The 22485-nt window shown below is 41.1% G+C and overlaps 1 protein-coding gene across 1 annotated transcript; it reads left to right on the forward strand.

Moving 5' to 3' along the window:
• The first annotated feature begins 394 nt into the window (after positions 1-394).
• Slc35a1 (solute carrier family 35 member A1) lies at positions 395-21041 on the forward strand. The gene is made up of 8 exons (XM_032904560.1): positions 395-575; positions 4435-4612; positions 11164-11323; positions 11641-11793; positions 13963-14029; positions 16116-16292; positions 16711-16845; positions 20760-21041. Exons 1-8 carry the CDS (start codon positions 560-562, stop codon positions 20882-20884), a joined length of 1011 nt encoding a protein of 336 aa, XP_032760451.1. The 5' UTR covers positions 395-559; the 3' UTR covers positions 20885-21041.
• Positions 21042-22485: the final 1444 nt, after the last annotated feature.

A 22485-nucleotide genomic window follows, 5' to 3' on the forward strand; every position in this document is an offset into this window, starting at 1 on the left:
TAACATCCTCTAGTCACAATAACCGTTAGAGTGGTTGAAGTGCCTGTTAATGCAATCTAATATTCTGAGGTCTTTTTTGTTGTCCGAAGATCTTGTAGTTACCAAGTCAGGATAGACAGTGACAGTAAGGATGATGAAGGCAGACACAAAACTTCCGAGCAGTATGTAATATATACTAAATTTATCCAAGAGGTAACCATGGACGACCGTGGTGGAGGTAAAAGTTACAGAAGTTCGAGTTCTTGGAGCCTCTCTAACGGCTTTCACACAAACAATAATCAAAAGCATTTCAAAATCCTTGTGGCCTCATTCTCTTGGGACCCTCAGCAATCCCCAGAAGGAAGTGCTCCGCCACCTTGACTCCGCCCCCTCAGCCAACCGGAAGCTGCGGTTTTCAGAGCCCCGGTAGGACCGGGTTTCCCAGACCTGTCGCTCCGCACGCCGCGCGGCTTCCGCCGTAGCCCCCGCTTCCTCCTCGCGGGTCTGGTGCGGCGGGCTCTCTAGGCCGGCGTGTCTCTATGGCCGCAGGGCCGTCAGTTCCGCAGGCTCTCTCTGCACCATGGCTCCGGCGAGAGGTGAGGCTGGGCTGAGGGCGGTCGCTAGGGAACGGCGGCCCGGGGTTTGCGGGTCGGGCGGGCTACGGGGGTCGCGCGCTCCCTGCGGGGAGCCGCTGCAGGCTGCACCCGCACATCGGTGCAGTGAGCCTCCCGGGCGCCGGCCAGGTTCCTACCTGGAGCGAGGCTGTGGTTCGGAGTTCAGGGTTTGAGGGGGCGCGCGCTGCTCCTCAGGATGGAGGGTCGACTGGGCAGTGCTATAGTGACTGCCCTTTCAAGTTTTATGTAAGCCGGACCCAAGGCTGAGGTTTTGTTCTGTAGCTCTGTGGCTAGGACAGGCTAAGAGGCGGTGGCATTTTTGTGTATTTATTTTTAAAGCAGGAACCAACACTACAGGGTCTCATTCTGTAGCCCACGTTGGCTTCAAACTCGGGGAGATCTTCCTGCCTCAGTTTTTCAAGCGCTGGGATTAGTAGTCTGAGCCCTCGTGTGTAGCAACGACATCGCTATTTTTATTTATTTATTTTTTTCATCTTCACCATTTTCCCCATGAGCACTGGTTTTAAGTTTAAATGTTGGACAAGCATTTAAAGAATATCCTTTTGCGTGGATGTGAGATTATTTATCTTTGGGTGGAATTGACATTTAACATCAGGTGCCATATACGTTTTGTGTGGTGGTGGATTATCTCATTTCAGATAAGTCCTGTATCATTCAGGAAGGGAGTGATAGGACAAGTAGGGCTATTGACAAATGAACACTTAAAAGATGCAGCAGGCAAATCAAGGGTGGTTACCAGTTTACAGATTTAGACTTCTTGCCAGTAGATACTTTGTTGCATTTGGGTGTGTTGCACTTTTTATCCTAATGGAATAATTTCTATACCTCCTTAGAGTCATTGTAAAGATTATTTACCCGCTACTTCCTGAAATGTCCAAGCTTTCAGGCATGACAATAACAGTCCCCATAAAAATGTCAGTGGAAAACAAAGTGTAACTCTGGACTGACTCTTTTGGGGATATTTCCTACTCAAAAACAAATACTGTGGAAGGTAACAGGTTCTCAGCAAGGGGGGTGCTGGATGATTTAGTGGGCCAGGCTTCTGATTAATGGCTTCTTATGATTTGAATTCTTAGTAAAGTTTAAAATAGCTGCATACCATGAATTTTTATATTACCCTGAAAACGTTGAAATTCCTAATAAATGAAATTCCATACCAGAAAATGAGGAACTACAGAAGAAATGTTTTGCTGTAATGCTAAACTGAAATGTAAGTGAAAATCATGTTTTCAAGAATCGATTTTAAACGTTGAAATGTTAGCTTCTAAAGTGGTATTGCACACCAAAGTCCTGTATGTTTCATAGTATCTAAACTTAGACTTTTCTACTTTGATTACTAATTATTTTTAAGGATTACATTTGCAGGCTTTTCATTATGAGTGTTTAAAAAAAAAAAAAAACACCCTGTGATAATGGCCCGTGCCTATAAATCCCAGCACTTAGGAGGCAGAGACATGCAGAACATATGAGTTCAAGTCCAGAATATTCTACATAGCAAGTTCCAGGCCAGCCAGAGCTACATAGACAAACCCTGTCTCAAGGAAAGAAAAAAAAAGATAATATGTTTTCTGGAGTTAAACATCTTCAGTATTTAAACTATCTTGCTTTTTTGAATCAGGAACCTATAACACAGCAAAAAAAAAAAAAAGTGACTTGAGTTTTCCTTCCTTAGTGATGAGAATATTGGTAATTTCAGGTCATGGATGGGCAGTCTCTGTAGAGCTGTTACTCTCCCTCATAGCTGCTGAACCCTCCAGCTGTAGGCAGGCTAATTTAGACAGATGAGAAGAGCTATCTCCTAATGACACTTTATTTATGGACACTGAAATTTTAACATGATTTCCATGTGACTTGAGATGGGACTCAAACATTTTTCCATCCATTCAGTTGAAAATATAAAGCCATTCTGAGCCATCATATAAAAATATGGATGGTGTAGTTTGCTTTCTCTTGTGCTGACTGATTAGATGTAATTGCTCCATATTTTTGGAATCATAAACTCTTTCATAGGAAAGTTTTAGAACAATGGAAGTATTATAGTACTTCCTTCACTGTCCTTTACATGAGCCTTGCTTATCTGGCTTATTGGACCTTTTAGGAAGGAGAGATAGTTATAAGACACATTTCTTCTTTTCTGTTGTATTTCTTTGGTTAAATTTTAAGAATTTGCCTACAACTTATAAATTATGCTTTAATTTACCAAGGAGGAAATATTTATATGAAGATACTCTTCCTTAAGTTCTTAGATATCATATTTTAAAGTATCTGTTCGGAACACCTATTTTATTTACCTATGATTAGGCTTCCAAAGGTGTGATCAAAAGCATGCTTAGCACATAGGATATCAGTTAAAAAATAGCACCCTGGAGTCACTTGGCATCCTTAGGATTTTCAGACTGTGACTGGCACAGTAGGGCCCAATTTAGTAACCCTGCTTATTTATGTAGAACCCATGAGCTAAGAACAGTGTTCGAAGGGTGACACTTGCTACTAATTTGATGACAAAATGCTAACTCTGAACACCAAGTAGATCAAGTGTGACTCCATTCTCAGTAGATCTCAATGACATAGGTTAGATTCACTCATTCATAATTAATAAAAACACAATTGTGGGAATTGGTTTTCTCACCTAAATCTTACATGATACTCTAAATTTTGTCTTAAAAAGAAAGCAGAAATAGTTCGAGCCTTGGGTGTTGGCAGTCTCAGAGCAGGAAGCAAGAAGGGGGAAACCGGATTCCCCAATGATTGTAAATTTACCAAAGGTGTTGGACTGTCTTTGGCCCCTGAGTGAGGACTGCTATATCCTGCATTTCAAGTTTATATTAATAGAGGTTTTACTAAGTACTCTGTGTTAACCAATCCACTTTCAGACAATGCAGTAAAACAAGAGAGAGGTTAGATGTAATTTGTTCTATGTTAAATGTCATGAACCTGTGTGTGTGTGTGTGTGTGTGTGTGTGTGTTTGGTTGAGACAGGGTCTTAGGATATGGTCCAAACCTGATTATCAAGTCATCAAGTCGCATCTTTATGGATTAGATTGTTGTAGAGCGATACTTCTCTACTAGGGACATTTTTACTGTCCAGGACACGGAGGCTCATGAGTGCTGGGATTGCATTTGTCTGCTACTCCAGTTACCTTCATTTGCACTCTTGTTGCTCAGTGAGCCTTTCATTTTTATTCTGTTACCTTCAAGAGCATATTTAGAGGTAGCTGAGGAGCACAGCTCTCTGTGTGTGCTCTACACACGGGTAATGAGGAGTGGCCTCTTCTACCTGGGAAGTGTGTCCTTTCTGACTGAGAGTAGAGCTAGCATGTTAGGAGGAATATAGGTGAGGTGGTGAGGAAGGAAGGCAGCAACAGCCTAGCCAAGCAGACACCAAATCAACCTCGTAGGTCACTGGAATGACAGATATAGCCAGACAGGTCTCAAGCCCCTTTTCTAATGTCTTGAGATTTAGAATGTATTACAGTTGCTTTGATACTTTGTTTTCACAGGTTTGTAATCAAAGTTGTGTGTGTGTGTAAAATTGTTCAAAAATAACAAAGATTCATATGCCATGTATTTGTATAGTTGGGGGCACTAAAAAGTATCTTTGCCTAATTCGTATGGAGTTTTAAAGTCAGCAGTATTTTATGTTCAATTGATCAGAAAGTATTATTTGGAAATTGAGTTTTATATGTCATATTTTTAAAAAATGGTGCTAGCAGTTGAAAAGCATTAAGGACTAGCTAGTCGATTAGCATCACACACATATATATGTATATATGTATATGTACACATGCTAAATAATATTTTTGTTGCACATATTTTCCAGAAAATGTCAGTCTATTCTTCAAACTATACTGCTTGACAGTGATGACTCTGGTGGCTGCCGCTTATACCATAGCTTTAAGATATACAAGGACAACAGCGGAAGGACTCTACTTTTCAACCACAGCCGTGTGCATCACAGAAGTTATAAAGTTACTGATAAGTGTCGGCCTTCTAGCTAAGTAAGTAAAACTACTTCTAGAAAGTTAAATTCTTCTTTCCTCCAGCTTAAGTATTAAAAATTCAAGTTACGTCTTTACATATTCGATTGTTCTGGGGCAGGACTGTTCTACTAGGGACAGTTTTCACCCCTGAAGAGGTACAGTTTGGGTTGTCATAATAGGCATGTACTTTCTTCTGATGGATAGAGACTAGGAATTCTCGCTATCGTCCAGTGCCTACAACAGCCCTTTAAAACACAGGACTGTCTAACCCCAGTGTTGATGAGGTTGAAATCGAAGAACTCTCTTTCAATACTAACTTTCAAGTAGGAGTTGGCAAATGGTGGTTTCTAGCCCAAAAGCAGTTTGTTCCCTGTGCTGTTTTGTTTTGTTTTCTGTAAAAGGAACCAATATAGGTCATGAAACCTAAGATCTATGCTGTTTGACCTTACGGGGAGGAGATTTAGAGGGATAGAATGATAGTTCTAAATGTTTTATGGTGTTTCCTGTGTTAGCGCCAGGTACTGTGCAGATGCCTGGTAGTAATTTCATTTAATTTTTAAACATTTTGACATAGCATATTTTATCAATGCAGCAGATGAAGTGCCTCAGGATGGTTCTGCTGACACGTGAGAGCGCTGAGCTTTGAGTCAGTAACGTCATCAAAGAATCAGTTTAGCCGAAGGTGCGGCAAATGGGAAGGTGACAACCAGGATTCCGAACAGGACAAAGCCAGTTTTACTTCCAACTTCACGTGCTTGTTTCTTCCTTGAAGTTACATTTTTCCAGTGTTTTCACTGGAGGAGAGATACAGGGTGCTGAGAATCAAATAAGAATTAAGTAAAACCCTGCTCGTAAATGACTTGGGGGTTTATGAGGTGAGGATCTAACTATTTAAAGCATTGAAGCAGGTAAGAGTTGATGTAGGTGTCATGTATGCAGCTGAGAGTTCATGTCAGTGTCATGTATGCAGGTGAGAGTTCATGCAAGTGTCACGCATATTGGTGAGATTGGGAAACAGTAAGTATGGCTTTTAGGCAGAGACAGGCAAATTGGATTTAAACATTTCTAAGCTGGTCTCATGCACCTTTGCTCAGCAGTTTCCTTGTGGTGGATGGACAGGGGTGAATCAATGGGACCCCTGTCTCCTTGAAACAGATGTAGTGGGAGAGACAGAAACCAAAGTAAAATAAAATATAGGACAAATGATTTCAAAAGATCATGTGGAGAAGGATACACTGGCAAAACTAGAAAAACTAGAGAAAGAACTAGAGGTGGATGGTTAGAACGGTTTAAAAAATATTTGAATTTCAAATTTATCTTATGGGTGGGGCACTCATATGCAAGTGTAGTAAAATCCCAAGCCGTCCATGGAATAAAGTTTATTTTTCTGGAAATTTATCTTTTATTCTGTCATTCTTCATCCGGATGATGCCAGCTGGGAGTTCCTACTGTACCTTTACAAGGCGGCATCTCACGGACAAAGTCAGGGTTTAAAATCCAGAACAGTCTCCATATAGCAGTCGATATCATCTTAAAGCTGAGCTTCCTTTTGGAAAAATACAGGGTTTACCAACTTAGAGGGAAAGAAAAATTTTAACTTAAGAATTCGAATATAGACTATTTTATGTTTATTACTACCATTTTTGTCTTACTCTGGCTGGCTTTGAACTTTCTGTAGTTCAAGTTCTCTTGCCTCAGGCTCCAGAGTGCCGAAATAACAGGTATCCGCTACCATCTATCAGAGCCCAAATTACAGTTTCATAAGTGTTACACATTTTAGAAACCAGTATTTAAAGATTAGCAAGTGCTTGTTATAACTCAGCAAGTCTGTCTTGTTTTCTGCAACTTACCCACATACACCCTATATAGAAAACCCATTTTATGTTAACTATTTTAAACCAAAAAATTATTTAGGTTTAGTAGTACAGATTTTGAAAAAAAATATTAAAAATTTCCAGATACTCCCAGTGCTGCCATTTCTTTATATACATATGAAAACCAGTAATATTTTAAAAAGTTGTTGGTGAGATGGTCCAGTGTTTAAAGATGCTCGCTGCTAAGTCTGCCAATCTGAGTTTGATCTCTGGGACCCAAAGGAGATGAGGAGAACTGATGCTCCCCTTGATGTACCTGCACACACACACACACACACACACACACACACACACACACACACACACACACACACACACACTAAGTAAATAAATAAATGGAAAGTTATCTTTTTAAAAATTGGACAAACGTAACCAGGATGTTACTTTAGTACTTAAGAAGCATGTTTGGGCTAGGCATAATGGCATACAAGTCTTCTGTGCCCAGCACCTGGGGGACAGAAGTGAGTGCGTCTCTGTGGGCTTCAGGCTAGCCTGGCCTATATCTTTGGAGATGATTATTAAAATGTTTGGAACTATTTAAATGTCTGCCCTTTATGACGAGGACTGCAGAATGGGTCAGTACATAACCTATTTCATGTGTGTTCCAGGTTAAGATCTATTTGATGCTATAGTTAGATCCTCAGTGTTCACTAAAGGCTTGTGCTTTGGTCTATTGAAGGCCTCATCCCCAGCGTGGTTCTAGTAACTGTGGGACTCTGGTCTTTCTCTCTTTTACTTCTTGGCCACAAGGTGAACAGTTGTGGGGTACTGTGGTCCTAATGTAACGCACTGTCTGTGTAGCCAAGAGCAGCGGGGCTAACCAAAGCCTCTAAACTTTGATCCAAAATAAACCCTCACTTTCTAGAGGTGATCTTGTTACAGTTAGGAGAAGCTAAGGCACTTATTAAATGTTACTGATTAATTGACATTGAACTCATGGCTTACTCTGACCCTTGTGTGAATGAAGCTTATTTACTAGATGCATTTTCTTCATATTGCATGTAGCCTTCAGACGCTTAGAACAGTAGGGTCTTTTTACTTTAGCACTGTATTTGGGGGCCATTTTGAATATAACATCACCAACAGTCAGCATTAGAATGTGAAAAATGTAGCACTAGGCAGACAGATTGACTAAACAGATTATAGCCTGCAACTGGTTTATGCCATTGTCCTGACCTGATGCCTTGTTCCTTTGCAAACCTCCCTCTCTCTCCCTATTTAGGTACAGGAATATGGATATTGTTACAGATGTTGCTGCTACACTAGTCTGTCTAGGCCAGTGGTTCAGAACCTGTGGATTGAGACCACTTTGGAGGTTAAAGACCCTTTCACAGGGATCAAATGAATATGAGATATCTTGCATATCAGTTATTTGTGTTACAATTCATAACAGTAGCAAAATTACAGTTATAAGGTAGTTATGGTTGGGGAGGGATCACACAACATGAGGAACTGTATTAAAGGTTTGCAGCATTGGGAAGGTTGAGAACCACTGAGCTGGGCTCTTTGAGCAGACAGAGCTAGGATGTATGCTCCTATGCAGACACACGCTTGCGTATGCCCGTTTCTCTGCATGGCACCTCCAGTGACATCAGAACAGTCATGTTCAGCACCACCAGCTCCACAGTTCTCATTTGTTCCTTGTGCAGTGTAGATGAGCTTAGCTTCCGTCAGCACCAGGATGTTTACTCATTTGGCTAGTCTTGAAATAGGTAGTGGACTAAGATTTTCTGGACTGAAACACTGGGTGGAGTTTGAAGAATCCTGTGGAAGAGGGGGAGAGAGGATTGAAGGAGCCAGAGGGGTCAGGGTCACCACAAGAAAACATGCAGAGTCAACTAACCTGCTCCCATAGGGGCTCAGAGACGGAACTGCCAACCAGAGAGCAGGCATGGAACGGCCCTAGGCCCTCTGCACATATGTAACAGTTGTGCAGCTGGGGCTTCATGTGGGACTCCTATCGCAGCTGCAGGGGCTGTCTCTGCCTTAGATCCCTTCCCCTTAATGGGCTGCCTTGTTTAGCCCCAGTAGAAGACGAGCCTAGTTCTACTGCAATTGGATAGGCCAAGGAGGGTTGATATCCATGCCCCGTCTCTGAGGAGAAAGGGGAGGATGTTGGGAGGAGGTGAGGTGAGAGGGAGGGGCTGGGAGGAAAAGAGGGAGGAGAAGCGGTGAGTTGTAAAATAAATAAATACACTAACTAATGAAGAAACATTTCTGGGCTGTCCTGATGCTTCAACAAGTGGCAAAGGTGCTTGCTGCCAAGTCTGATGACCAGAGTTGATCTTTGGGCCCATGTGGTGGAGGGATGAACTAAGTCGCACGTGAGCACTGTGGCGGGCAGAAAGATGCATATGTACACACTCACGGAGATAAACGTGACAAGACGTACGAGGTTTCTATTCCAGTCTCACTGCGCTCCAGTGGTCTGTATGTAGTCCTTTTGCTTTAAGTGTTACATCATGTAATGAATGATGTGTGCTGTGGGCTCTTTCTCCTCGGAAATAGAATTTTCTTATTCATTTGAAGTAATGATTTCTGTTTTACTTAATTTAGGATTCCTCCATTCTTACTGATTTTAATCATAGTTTTCCACTTTGCTTGGAATATGAAATTATACTTATTTCAAGCAGAAATTAGAACTTCAAGAAGAAGAGAGATGTGTGGACGAGTGTATGGCTGGGTTCTTGACAAAGCTTATGTGGTCTACTTAGGGTGTTTTAGTTATATGCACGAAACTGCTAGGCAGTGTGTGCCACTCAGTTTTTATATTTTATATCATTTTTTCACACATGAATTCTTCACACCAGTACACAGAAATCTCTCTCCGATGTATGTCATATGCCAGTCACTACTCATACACATTTGCTTTCTTTCCCGTTTTCTCCTACTGTATAACAGAAGACACAGTGTAAATGCCCATGCTAACCTACTTAGGCCAAGGTCACCTGATCCGACTGTGAGGCATGGAACCAGGCTGGTTGGAAAGGACACAGCAAAACTTAAGCTGTGGCAATTTAATGAGAACAATCAGACTTTTATACCTTTATGAGAAACAGTATAGCGGCAATAGCCAGGATCATACAGTTGTAGTTGCCAGGGTACAATGATGTTTGCAAACTTTATAGGGTACATAAGATTATGTCTAAGACAGTTGCCCTCTCAAGCTTCAATTTAGGTTACAGTCCTGGCAGTAGCTAGAGGCAGCTGTCACATTGTGGACACTCGGAAGAGGACAGTGCCACATTGGCAGGCTGGTGCACAGCTCATTGTCTTTTCTCTTTGCACATATGAAAACCCCCTCCTGAAGGAATGCTGATACCTACCTTAATTAGCAAAGCGAGACTCTCCTTAATCCAGAGAATCTCCCATGGAGCCCCCCTCCCCAGGTGATACTGACAGTTAAAGCTAACCACCAGGCTTCAATTCGATCCTTAGGAGCTTTTTTTTTTTTTTTTTTTTTTTTAATTTTACACAGGGGAAGATAATTGATAATTCTTTATACTCTCCTTAAGATGTTAATCAAGTATATAGTTGTACCATATACTTGACAATAATGGGCCAAAATTTTGTTGCCATCCCCAGAACTTAAGTAATTGTTCCTGTAGCATTTAAATATAAAAATATTTGCAAATGTCGATTCTAATATTAATAAACACCACAGACCCCCACCCGCCATGATCATCTTAAACATGAGTGTGGTCCTTTCAGGGCACTCTGAATTACATTTAGAACCATTTTTTGAGGGATATTGATGCTTATTATGAAACACATTTTTATTTTTAATCTAGGAAGCAAATGGGTGCATTTTGGTAGAGGCAGAAGCCAGATTAACCCATCTTCTTTCAGCGGGGATAGGGGTGGGGTTGGTTGGATAGGTTTTAAGACCATGTATAACCAGTAGGCATTTTTTTTTGTACATTACAGATATGGTTTACTTTTTACTGAGTTTAATCTGTTATTTAAATTACAGAATTATACAGATTTGACATATCTTGAGAGTATGTTTATATAAGGATTTATTTCCCATTTAATCAGCACCCAGTAAATCTATAAATAAGGATGACTTGCTTTCAGATCTGAGCTGCAGAAGCACTGTAGCCTTGTCTTATTTGCATTTCATGTGTAATTTGAGGGCAGTTTAAAGATACGGCGTGCTCCCCGATCGTCACGAGGATGCAGAAGCACACCGGACACAGCAGACTTGAAGTGGCGAGGGTTAGTCTTTGTAGGTAACACTTGTCTCTTACTTAATGGGCTCAAAAATTCTTGGAACTCTGACCAGAAGATTTTGGTGATAATCCTACCTAATCGTTACACTTTTTTTCTAAGTAGAAATTTGTTTTTTTAAATGGGAATAAATTATAGGTCTATTTCTATTAATGAATCTAAAACTAGTTGGGCATAATCCTTAAGTGTGCACTGCTAATGCCATCAGAAGGTTAACCGCGTGTGGGGGATTCTCGTTATCAGAGCACTACAGACATGGTGCGCATGCCTGTGACCCCAGCCGTGGGAGGTGAAGATGGGTGGGTCTCAGAGTAAGACCCTGCTTCAAACAAAAGGCTGAGGATGCAGCTCAGTGGATGACTCGCTTAGCAAGCACAAGACTGGCTTCACTACCTAGCACTGATCGGAAAGGCTGCTTAGCTCTCTGCCTCACCGTTCCCTTCATCTCCCCTTTTGTTTTTGAAGAGAAACTGGCAGTTTGGGTAGATTTAAAGCCTCTTTGAGTGAAAACGTCTTGGGGAGCCCTAAGGAGCTGCTGAAGTTAAGTGTGCCGTCACTGGTGTATGCTGTGCAGAACAACATGGCTTTCCTAGCTCTCAGTAACCTGGACGCGGCAGTGTATCAGGTAAGCTGCGTTAGTGATAAAAACCTGTTTTGTGGGACGTGGCAGTGCATGCCTTTGCTCTCAGCATTCTATCTCTCCCTGTGAACTCGGTCCCAGCCACGGCTGCATAGTGAGACCTTGTCTCAAAAGAAAAAATACAAGAACTAAAAACCTGGGATTTGAGATCATTGAATTTTTTTAAATGGAGAAAGATTTTTTTTAAATTAACCTTTTATTACATTCACAAGTGTTTTCTTAATTCTGTTAATGATATTAGACATAATTCTGTAAAGGACTGACTACCGTTAGATGAATTTATTCTGTTGCTTTGTTTGTAGGTGACCTATCAACTGAAGATTCCCTGCACTGCTTTATGTACTGTTTTAATGTTAAATCGATCACTCAGCAAACTACAGTGGATTTCAGTCTTCATGCTGTGTGGTGGGGTCACACTTGTACAGTGGAAACCAGCCCACGCTACAAAAGTCGTGGTAAGAGATAAAACCATGTACCACAGGTAGCACAGGACACTTCCCTCTCAGTACCGCTCTGTTCACTCGTCACTTCGATGATTGTAGCGTGTAATATTCCTTTTGATTTAAAATGTGCTTTGCTTTATGGTTGGGCTCTCCCTCTTAGCATTACATAGTTATTAAGGATCATAATATGGTGGTTTAGATGCGACGCCTCCCGTAGACCATGCACTTGTTCAGCTGTTGAGAAAGGCTTAGGAGACGTGGCCTTGCTGGAGGAAGTGTGCTGTTGGGAGCAGGCTTTGAGGCTTAGAGCCAGGCACCATCCTCAGTTCAGTTCTCTCTGCACGGTTTAGTAGATGTGAGCTCTCAGCTGTTCTCCTGGCCTCCCTCCTGCCTTCCCCACTCTGACGGTTATGCACTCTTCTCCTTTTGAAACTGCTGAGGCCTAAAGGAAACACACTCTTCTGTCAGCTGCTTTGGTCATGATGGTTTATCACAGCAACAGAAAAGTAGTATGATTGGCCTCCTGTTTCTAAGAGGAAAGTGCTAAAATATTTAATGACAGAAGATACCCTTCAGTATTTGCCTCCTGTTTTGTTTTTGTTTATACCAAACCAATATTTGCATTTAAACTCATCCTGTCAGATGAGAAAGTTGTCTTTTGTGGAATACCTACCTTGTGGATAGGAATTTTTGCATACATTCACTCCTTACCACCTCGTAACAGTGGGTTACCTCTTTTGGGTAAGAATTACATTAAGAATATTTTAAGTACTTACAAAGTTGGAGCTTAGACTTTAGGCCTGGCTTTCCAAATTTCAGTTTCTTTTCTATTTTTGTTGTTATACTGAGATTAAAAGCTATAACTTGAGCAAAAGTCAAGAATCATCCATCACAGAGCATCATCATAACCCTTAAGAGTCCTGAGGTGAAATGTTTCCAACAGTGATCTGATAGATGAACTAAGTAGCTGATTTGTCTACTGTCAGCTCTGCCGAGACGCTCTGCTATTTGCTGTGGAAGAAGACGACTTCCTTTGGGTCTTTTCCTCTGTCTCTTCCTCTAACATTTCGTGTATTTGTAAGGCTGGCTCACCACTCATCCTCTGTTAAAAGTGGAGGATTTTTATGGGGATGCAGGAAGTAAAAGGCTTTGGAATCCAGTTTTGTTTTGTTGGGTTTTTTGGTTTATTTGTTTTGGTTTTTGTAGACTACATTTCTTTGAATGTGGGAGAGTAAAACTGGTCTAGGAGCTTAAAACAGTAACTTTGGAATGGTTGTTGTTAGGCCCTTGATTAGCCCCCTCCCCGTCCATAGCTAGCTTTCTTTTGACTGTTAGGATTTCTGGTGTGGACAGTCTGTGGGCTATACCATCTTTTAGTTTAGCTTTATGTTTTTCTCGCTTACTGAAACATTGGTTTTAAGTTTTTATGGGTCAAGTATTTGAGGGTATCCTAACTAGATGGTTCTAGTTTGACCTAGCTAATGCTGTGTCAGCTGAAGGCTTGACTAAGTTGGATGATCTGTTTCTATGGCGTCTGATGGTCAGACTCCGTTTTCTATTTAGCTTGGATGGGATTTTTAAAATCAGATTGTTTGATTTGAGATAACCCATCCTAAATATGGGTTGCTATCTTCCGGTTGCAACCCAGATAAAAGGGGAAAAGGAAACTGATTTTGTCCGTTTGTCTTCACTCCTACTGGCAAGTTCACCAATTCTGTTGCTGCTAGGAGCTCAGCACCAGGTTAAAATTGCTGAATCATCTAGTCTCATGGACTGAGCGACCACTGGGTTCTTGGCCTCCGGTCCAGACTGATGCTTTGGTTCAGGGAAGAAAAGAGATTAAAATTAACAAGTAGGTCAACTGTGTAAAACTCTGTGTTCAAGAAATTCTTTCAACTTAAATGCTTTGGTTACTTTGAAAATTGGTCTTTTCACTTTGTTTGCTCTTGTACCATTCTTATATAATCTCTGACATGGAATGTACTTTCAGTAGAAGTCTAATGTGGGCTTCTTGTTGCTGTTGTTAATGTGCCTGCCCCTGGCTGCCTCCCTCCTGAGTGCGGGATTAAAGCTGTGTGTCACCAGACCAGGCAACACATCTGTCTGTAGTAAGCTGTCTGGACTATGGGATTGATCCAGGTTGCAGTCACTGAAAGTCGCTCTTAAAACTTACAATTGCAGGTCGCGCAGAACCCGTTGTTAGGCTTTGGAGCTATAGCCATTGCTGTGCTGTGCTCGGGATTTGCAGGTAAATTATAAACCGCGCTGTTTTAGTACGGAACTCTCTTTAAAAAAGACTGAACCGTAAAAACTAGATCTCATTTCTTTGGTTTATCCTAACAATTTTTATTTATTTATTTTTTGGTTTGCTTTTTTGTTTGTTTGTTTGTTTCTAAGACAGGGTTTCTCTGTCTGTCCTGGAACTCTCTCTGTAGACCAGGATAGCTTGAACTCACAGATCCCCCTGTCTCTGCCTCCCGAGTGCCATTTCCACCCAGCTGCTTTATCTCTGCAGTTTTATTCCCATAAGGGACTTAGTTTGTTCCCCCAGTACATATGTGGCTTATTTAACTTCGTTCAGACTTCGGAATCACGATTATTTAAGAAAATACTTCTGTCATCTTGACCATCTTAGTTTAGGCAAGAACTAAAGTTCATAGACTCTGACTTTGAGGGACCTTGACCTTCAGTGAGGTACATGTACGTCCCAGTTCCCAAAGTTCAGTTTTTAAGCTCGTCTCTGCCGCGTAGGTCATTACTGCCGCAACTCAGTGTCTGTCACCAGTAACCTCAACTCCTTCCTTTGCTTCAACAGACTAGGAGCTATGGAGTAGAGAGAGGAGGTGGGTGAATGTACCTTAGCAAGCATAATACCAAAGAAGAACAGCCCAAAACATCAAGAAAACAGGAAAGTATGGAGTCATTTAGGGACAGTCATTCCTCTAATGAATTAAGAAAAGATAAGAAATATGTGAATCTTAATGTAAGAATGAAATGTGTTTCGAAATAGCTCCAACAGGTATGAAACTCAGGAGCTCTTTTTAGTAGTAAAGAATATATTAGTGATATTTGTATTTTTCTTTATTTCTACCTATTTCAAGAGTGACTTTTTCTTTTCCACTAGGAAAGCAGCTAGGTTATAGAAATAAAATACTATTTGAAATAAGATGTATTATAGGAGAAGAGAAAATGCCAACTTTAGAAATTGACTTAATTAACCATAGTACAAGGAAAAACTTTTATTCTTAAAAAACAACAGATTAGAAAGAAATTCTAATTACTGAAAAACTATTCTTTTGATTTTCAGAAGTATTTTTGAGCAGTTAATTGCTTATATCCAATATTCTGTTTAGTTCCGTCTCGGTTTACAACTGAGGAAAGAGAAGTTGGTTTCATAGTCCTGCACTCAGTGACAGGCCATAGATGGACATGCTGTTTCCAGACAGAAAGTCTAGCTGGGAGCTATGTTTGTCCTATTGTCCGCTCTTTCGACCGTAGTCTCAGCATTGATGGCAGTAGGGCCTGAGACGTACAGGCAGGCAGATTCAAGGCCAGCCTGGTCTACATAGTGGGTTCTGGGCCAGCCAGTGAGATCAGCTCTCAAAATAAAGATTAATATAGAAATCTTACTTTTAATTAAACCTTTCAGTTGGTAAATAACAGTTCCCACCCCTTTGGCTAATAAACTGTCTTTAAACAAAATCTGCAGTGTCCCTATTTAACATGCCTCCATCCAGATTTAAAACTTGAAATAGTGGTATGTGACTTTTTAGGGGCAAAAAAGGTTTCTACTCCCTTTTCTCTAAGAAAAAAACAACTTGTGCCTCACCCTCCAGCCCCAGGAAAAAATACATATACACACAAATGTGATGTCTACAGACATGCGTCAACGGGCAACAGCTTTACTCACTTTCTTTTGGTCATGTCATTGAGTAGACACCGTCTGAGTGACTCCAGCCACTTTGCACAGTAAGGCATTCACTTCTACATGTGTGTGTTAGAGGGGATGAGGAGGCCCACTGCTCTGACAGTGTAGTCACAGCCAGCCTTTTTTTTGGCATTAAGGAATACAGACATTTGGTAAAGGGAAGAAACTGTTCTTGATTGTTTAACAACCTTTTGTCAGATGAGCTTGTGAAGTTTCCTCTTAATTATTAATCTATATGCTTTCTAAAAGCAAATTGGTAATGTGCAATATATCATGTCATAAACTATATAATAAATGTGTATTTAACTAACATTAAGAAGAGTCCCCAAATAACATACTGGGGCACGTTCTAAACTGAAGACTGTTAGTTCATTTAATGTTGCCATGTCCATTTCTTTTCTTCTAGGAGTTTATTTTGAAAAAGTTTTAAAGAGTTCAGACACTTCCCTTTGGGTGAGAAACATTCAGATGTATCTGTCAGGGATCGCTGTGACATTAGCTGGTACCTACTTGTCGGATGGCGCTGAAATTAAAGAAAAAGGATTTTTCTATGGCTACACGTATTATGTCTGGTTTGTTATCTGTAAGTATCCAGGAATAAAAGGTCTCAGTAGATTGCTTTGGTTTTTACTTTAATTTTTAAGTTAGATATTTGTTCTAAGCACTTATGGCATTTTGGAATTATTCCTCTGATACCTGAATACCAGTTCAGAATATGTAACTTTGTTTTTATTGATGTGCTATCCCTTCACAATGAAAAGCATCTAATTAATGTATTAGTAGTAAGTCATGTAATTTAGTGGTGGTGCACACAGTCTTTAAGCATCTGAGAAACTGTGTTTATAGGAACCACCACTCAGCTTTAGTACAACTTCTCAGATGTCTGCTTCTCACCCTAGGTAAATGAGTGTGTCATCTCTGGGAATGAAAACTATCTCAACAGAATATAGAATGCTTTCATTGTTTTAGTGTTAAGGTTTTATTTTTCTCTGTGTCCCAAGTCCTTGCTAGTGTGGGAGGCCTCTACACGTCAGTGGTGGTGAAGTACACAGACAACATCATGAAAGGCTTCTCTGCGGCCGCAGCCATTGTTCTGTCTACCGTTGCCTCAGTCATACTGTTTGGATTACAGATAAGTATGTCACTGTCATTAGCATGGAAGAGCCTCTCATGCACAGTCTCTCAGTTCTCATTAAAGTAATCCTGATTCTGTTACAGTGTATTCCACAGTTTGCAGCTATGGGAAGGTGATGAACCAGCACTTCAGAGTCCTAGAGCTTAAGTCTGAAGGGCGCTGGTTCTAGGTGCTGTTTAGAGGGCCACTCTGTTATTTAACAGTTAAGGCCATCTTCCCTTAAGAATTAAGATACAGGATGCCCTGGGTGGGTCAGGTTGTACATTTGGTCCCATGTAACTATGGCTTCTGCATGTGTGGATCCAGTCATGATTAGAAAATATTAGGTAGAAACTATTTGCCTGAATACAAGTATATGTGTTACAATCCCTTAGGTATATAAATGGTTATAGAGTATATACATTCTAGTAGAGATTCTAAGTAACCTGTGAATGAGTTGTAGGGAAGGTATGCGTGTATAGGTAATATGTAATGCTGTACTGTTTTTATATGTGAGCCTGAAGATTTGAGTGCCAGAGGGGAGTGCTAGAACCAATCCCTATGGATCCTCGGGGAGCACGGTGGTATGAGTAGGTACTCAGAAATAATCCTTTTCAGTAGTAGGGCTAACGTATGTAGGCCTATTTTGAAGCTTCCTTTCATTTCCGCTTTTATAAAAGTATCTTTTATTCACCTGAGGTAGTTGTTGTCTCTTGAGGCTCACTGCCTCCGTCCACTAACCTGGCCTAGTACTGGAAGCCTCTCATCTAGGCAGGAATGTTGTCAGCCTCCGAGACTCACAGCTGACTGAGCTCGCCCTGTCTTGTTCTTCTGATGTCTGGCTGGCCGGTGACCTCAGCTGTTCCAGCTCAGGCTCCTCCCCAAGCTGACTGACTCAGTCTGGATTCTCTCCTAGCCTCTGGCAGTCTGTTCCAGCTCAGCTCCTCCCCAAGCTGACTGAATCAGTCTGGATTCTCTCCTAGCCTCTGGCAGTCTGTTCTCATCTTCTGGCTCCTTCTTAGTCTCCCTTCACGTGTGTCTAGCTTTTTCTCAGTTTGTCTCAGTAAAACTGCTCCCTACCCTGTGCTGCCACTTAGGTAGCTCCCTTCTGTCTTCTCGGGAGAGGTGGGCGTGTCCTAGTCTGTCAGATCTTTCTGGTTCATCACTTTGCCACTCAGTTAGACGTCCCGGTTTCTAACGCAGGGAAGGGAAGGTCTGTCTGTATAATTCAGCTTGTCTTTTGTGGTGGCTTACACTGTCTCAGGGCTCGCACCAGTTTGGAGTCTTCGAGTCTCTTTGGGTGTCCAGCCAAAGTGGAAGAACTGCTGCTTCCTCTGGAGATGATCGCAGGCAGTGTCTCCTCTATAGCTTTCTCTCTGATGTTTCCTGTCCTCTGCAGTGTTTTCTGCCCTGTTTCTGTCAGGTGCCTTCTGCTTCTGTAATGTTGGTGGGCTTTTCCTTTTCCAGTCACATTGGGTGCAAAATTTTTTTTAAAACAAAATCCTAGTCATTCAATTTTACCAATGAAGACGTGGGAGACAGATGCTCAGGTGAAAGCCTACTAGCTCAGGAAGGAGAGAAAGCACCCAGCTAACCTGCCTCTTCAGCCAGTGTCCCAAAAGGAAAAGAACGTGTTCTCCCTCTCCATCCTGTCTTTAACCCTTCAAACTGAAGTCCCTCCTATCTACTTCCTGTGCACCTCCATATCCATCCTCCTGCCTTCCCCCACTCTGGTCTTTCTATGTTCACTTCCTGTCAGCTGGTTGTTTGCTTTGCCCCTTGACCTATGGTTGACTATTTAATCTGTTCACAATAAACAGAGCTCTCGGATTAGAGGTGTGTGCTGAGGCTGAGGCTCATCACGACCAGACAGGCTTTTCGGGGTTCTCATTGTAACTTATGTCCTTCTGTTCTGGACTTGGGTGTGCACTGGTTTACAGGGATATTGTGGGACCGTTGCTATGCTAATCCCTCCAGTGTTTTTTCCCTAGCTGTCATAAATATCTATCTATCTATCTATCTATCTATCTATCTATCTATCTATCTATCTATCTATCTATCTCTTTTTAATTACTCAAGGAACAATAATGTCTTAGTGTTTCAAGTTGGTTTTAAGCTATGTAGTAATTATTTTCTTTATTGACCAATTATTATACTATAAACTCCTAAGAAAAATCTGTTAAATGTTTACATTACATAAAAGGGAAAAAACTGGCCTGTATTACATTTAATTTTGGAATTGACTCATCTTATAAGTAGAAGCATTATTAGTATTGTAGAAAAACATTTTATAGTATGGTTCAAATTTTGCCTGTTGTAATTATTAGCAGCAGACTTGGGGAAATCATATAACAGCGTCTCACATTTGCTCTGTTAAATGTGAGTAATGGGTTTGTCAGGTTTGCTTAGAACTGTCTAGCAAATAACAAGGAAGCTGTACAAGTCCAAGCACTTACCATTTTAGATGTTCTTTTCACCTGACTTGGGTAAACTCTTAACTGTAGTTCGAATACAGCCATATAATAGCCTGTGTCTGCTCCTGAGGAAAACTTGGGAAGGATATAAAATGTTTCTGTCTCAGCAGTCTTTGAGGTAACTGCTGAGGTGTTAAGATGTAAACTGCCTCACACTTGGCTCTCGGGCTCTCGGAGCTGGTGGACTACAACAGTGGCTCGACGCTGTCTCTTTGCATGCCTGTTAGTAGGGGGCTGTCTGGTGTCACTCAGATTGCTGGGACTCACTGTGCAGCTGGTTACCTGAACTCCTGAACCGCCTGCCTTGGGATCGCAAGCATGCAGCACTGTCCTTGCTGTCTACATGCCAGTTTCTAAAGCTATCAGTACTGGGCCATTGTACTGTAGTTCACATACATAGAATATAGTCTGGGTCTGTGTCAGACATAGAGCTGTGGCATTAGGAGTCCTGTACACACTACTTACACGTTAGGTCATCGAAGGGTTTTACTATTATCTTTTTGGTTTTGTTTCTTTTTGGTGTGTGGGTACATGTGGGTGGATGCCGGATGTCTGGTCAGTCAGTCCCTTCATTTCTAAGCAGGCCTACACTGATCCTGCTAGACTAGCTGTCCCTGCTCCCTGTGTGTCACTGTGCCCATTTTATACGAGTGCTGGGGACTCAAGCTTGTGCAGCAGGCATGCTAGCCTTCACACGCGGTTTGTGTACCCTGATTTTCAGGAGAAACATGGAAAAGAGTCAAGGGCAGCAGGAAAGGTAATCATCACCTGACCACCTATCTGGGAATTTTCAGTGGCTTGAATCACTAGTTTTAGGAAACTGAATTGTGTGACTGTCTTTTATACTAAGTTTTCTGGGATCATAACAAAACCAAATCATATTGCATTTTATTTTTCTACTCATATATATATTACATTACCTGTTTCCTTTAATTATAAATAGTATAGGGGAACTAATATATCCATATCCCTTTGTTTTATCAGTCCAAGACAGGCTTAATTATGTTTTTGAAAAGTATGTTACCATTCCCTTGATATTTATCTTTTTCCTTAAATAGACAATCTTTCTATTTAGAAAATAGCAGTCATGCAACCTGGTAGTGCAAACCCACAGTGACAGAGATTTTAGGATGGGAGATGGCTAGTCAGTAAAAGGCATGAGGACCTGACGGTCTCCAGAGCTTACAGACAGATGCCCAGTGTGCTGGTACATGCTTGCAGTGCTGGCACTGGGAGACCGAAACCCAGATCCCTGGGGTTTGTTGGCTACGCAGTCTAACCTAATTGGTGGACTACAGGCTACTGAGAGACCCTGCTTTCCTGCCTTAAAAGAGATGGGTAGCATTCTTAAGGATGATACCCCATGTTGTCATGTGTGTGTGTATGTGTGCGCGCACGCGTGTCATGTGAGCCCTATATAATAAGTTCACCATTTTTATAGTTTTTTTCCTTCTCTTTTCAGCACTTTCATTTACACTGGGCGCTCTTCTTGTATGTGTTTCCATTTATCTCTATGGGTTACCCAGACAAGATACCACATCCATTCAACAAGAAACCACTTCAAAAGAGAGAATCATTGGTGTGTGATTTGAATCTCAAGAGATTCCTATAAGGACTAAACTGTTGATAATAAATTAGAGCCTTAAGTCAACCCCAGATGGTAGCTTAAACATTGTCAACAAATTAACTGTATGACGTAAGAATCAAGAAGAAAACTCTGAATGAAATGCTAAAACAGATTTAATTTGGGTGTGTTTGGTGTCAAGTTATATTATTTCAGAATGAAGGACTTGTGTGTGTGTGTGTGTGTGTGTGTGTGTGTGTGTGTGTGAGAGAGAGAGAGAGAGAGAGAGAGAGAGAGAGAGATAGAGATAGAGAGAGAGAGATCTTGTACATAGAGCATGGAGGTGACAGTGGGGTGTGTGTGTGTGTGTGTGTGTGTGTGTGTGTGTGTGATATCCACAGAGCATGGAGACAACAATGTAGGGTCAGAGCACCAGGTGAAACTACAATATTCAAGCAACAACGTTTAAGATGGTGTCTGAGGGTTCAAGTGCCAAAGCCGTTTCTGTACACACTGTTCTGTTGTTGAGGTACTGGGAGAGGAAGGTGAGCCTTCTTCTCCAGTTTATGGATAGTACTTTGTCCCCATAGCAGTAAAAGATCTGGCTTCTTTTATGGAAGTGAGGAAGGACAGTTCGGAACACTACTCAGTGTGTAACTTATAAAACAGGTCTACTTCATAGCTCAGACACTGACTCCTAGGTGACGCCTGAGAACTTCAGTGATGTATCTGTGCCATTTACTGTCTGGTTCCTATTTCTTTGCTGTCAGCTGATATACTTTTCAGAAAATTTTATAAGCCGCTTTTATACTTTCTTTTTTATAAAGTATGGTTACCTGTTGGGCTCTCAATTTGTGACTTTTAGTGATTTTAAAATATTTCTATAATGTTAATGAGGAAATCCAGCAATAAACTTATTTATATCACTTTTGTGTAGTTACTTTTCTTTATGGTCATGATCATTATGGTAATGCAGAAGCATTAACATGGCTTTTTTTTTTTTTCTGTATCAGATAAGGTTTTTGTTTGCAAGTAAATCTCATTCGTACAAGCCTTGAGCAAAAAAAATCATTTTTTGGGAAGAGTTACAGCATAACAAGTCTTTTCAAAGAGCTGTACTTTCAAGGCTTAGTCCCAGTATAATTTTACTCAAAACTGAAATACTCATTGGTCTAGAAGAAGCTTTCTCCACAGAAACACAGAGGAAGAAGAGTAGACAGAGAATACGTCCCAACTGTACATGTCCATTCCACAGCTGGTTTGCTATGGGAAGTTTAATGGTAGTCTGAGCAGAACTTAGCAAAGCACAACTGTGACTGGATGAACACTTTCTCCAGTAAGAAGGGAGACTACACCTGTCAGTTAAAACAGTGTCTATTCCAACTGCAGAGCTCACGCTAACCAACTTCTCTGCAGTAGAATTACATTACTAACACTTAGATTAAATGTAGCAGGCCAAGTAGAATTGCTGGCAGAAGATGGTTATGGTTATCAAACATTAACACTTTATACTCAATCAAGCTCACAACGTTTTTGAATCAAGTCAGACAAACTACCTTGTCTGTACACAGACACACAGGAGCCAAAACTCCATCTCAGATTGTGGCTTAATACTGGCTGACGC

Source organism: Rattus rattus, chromosome 1 (assembly GCF_011064425.1).
Source record: "Rattus rattus isolate New Zealand chromosome 1, Rrattus_CSIRO_v1, whole genome shotgun sequence".
Classification (NCBI taxonomy): domain Eukaryota; kingdom Metazoa; phylum Chordata; class Mammalia; order Rodentia; family Muridae; genus Rattus; species Rattus rattus.

Coding starts and splice junctions, on each gene's coding strand:
- Slc35a1 (XM_032904560.1), top strand. Junction 14,030..16,115: donor GCTGTGCTCGGGATTTGCAG/GTAAATTATAAA, acceptor CTTTTCTTCTAG/GAGTTTATTTTGAAAAAGTT. Junction 16,846..20,759: donor ACTGTTTGGATTACAGATAA/GTATGTCACTGT, acceptor TTCTCTTTTCAG/CACTTTCATTTACACTGGGC.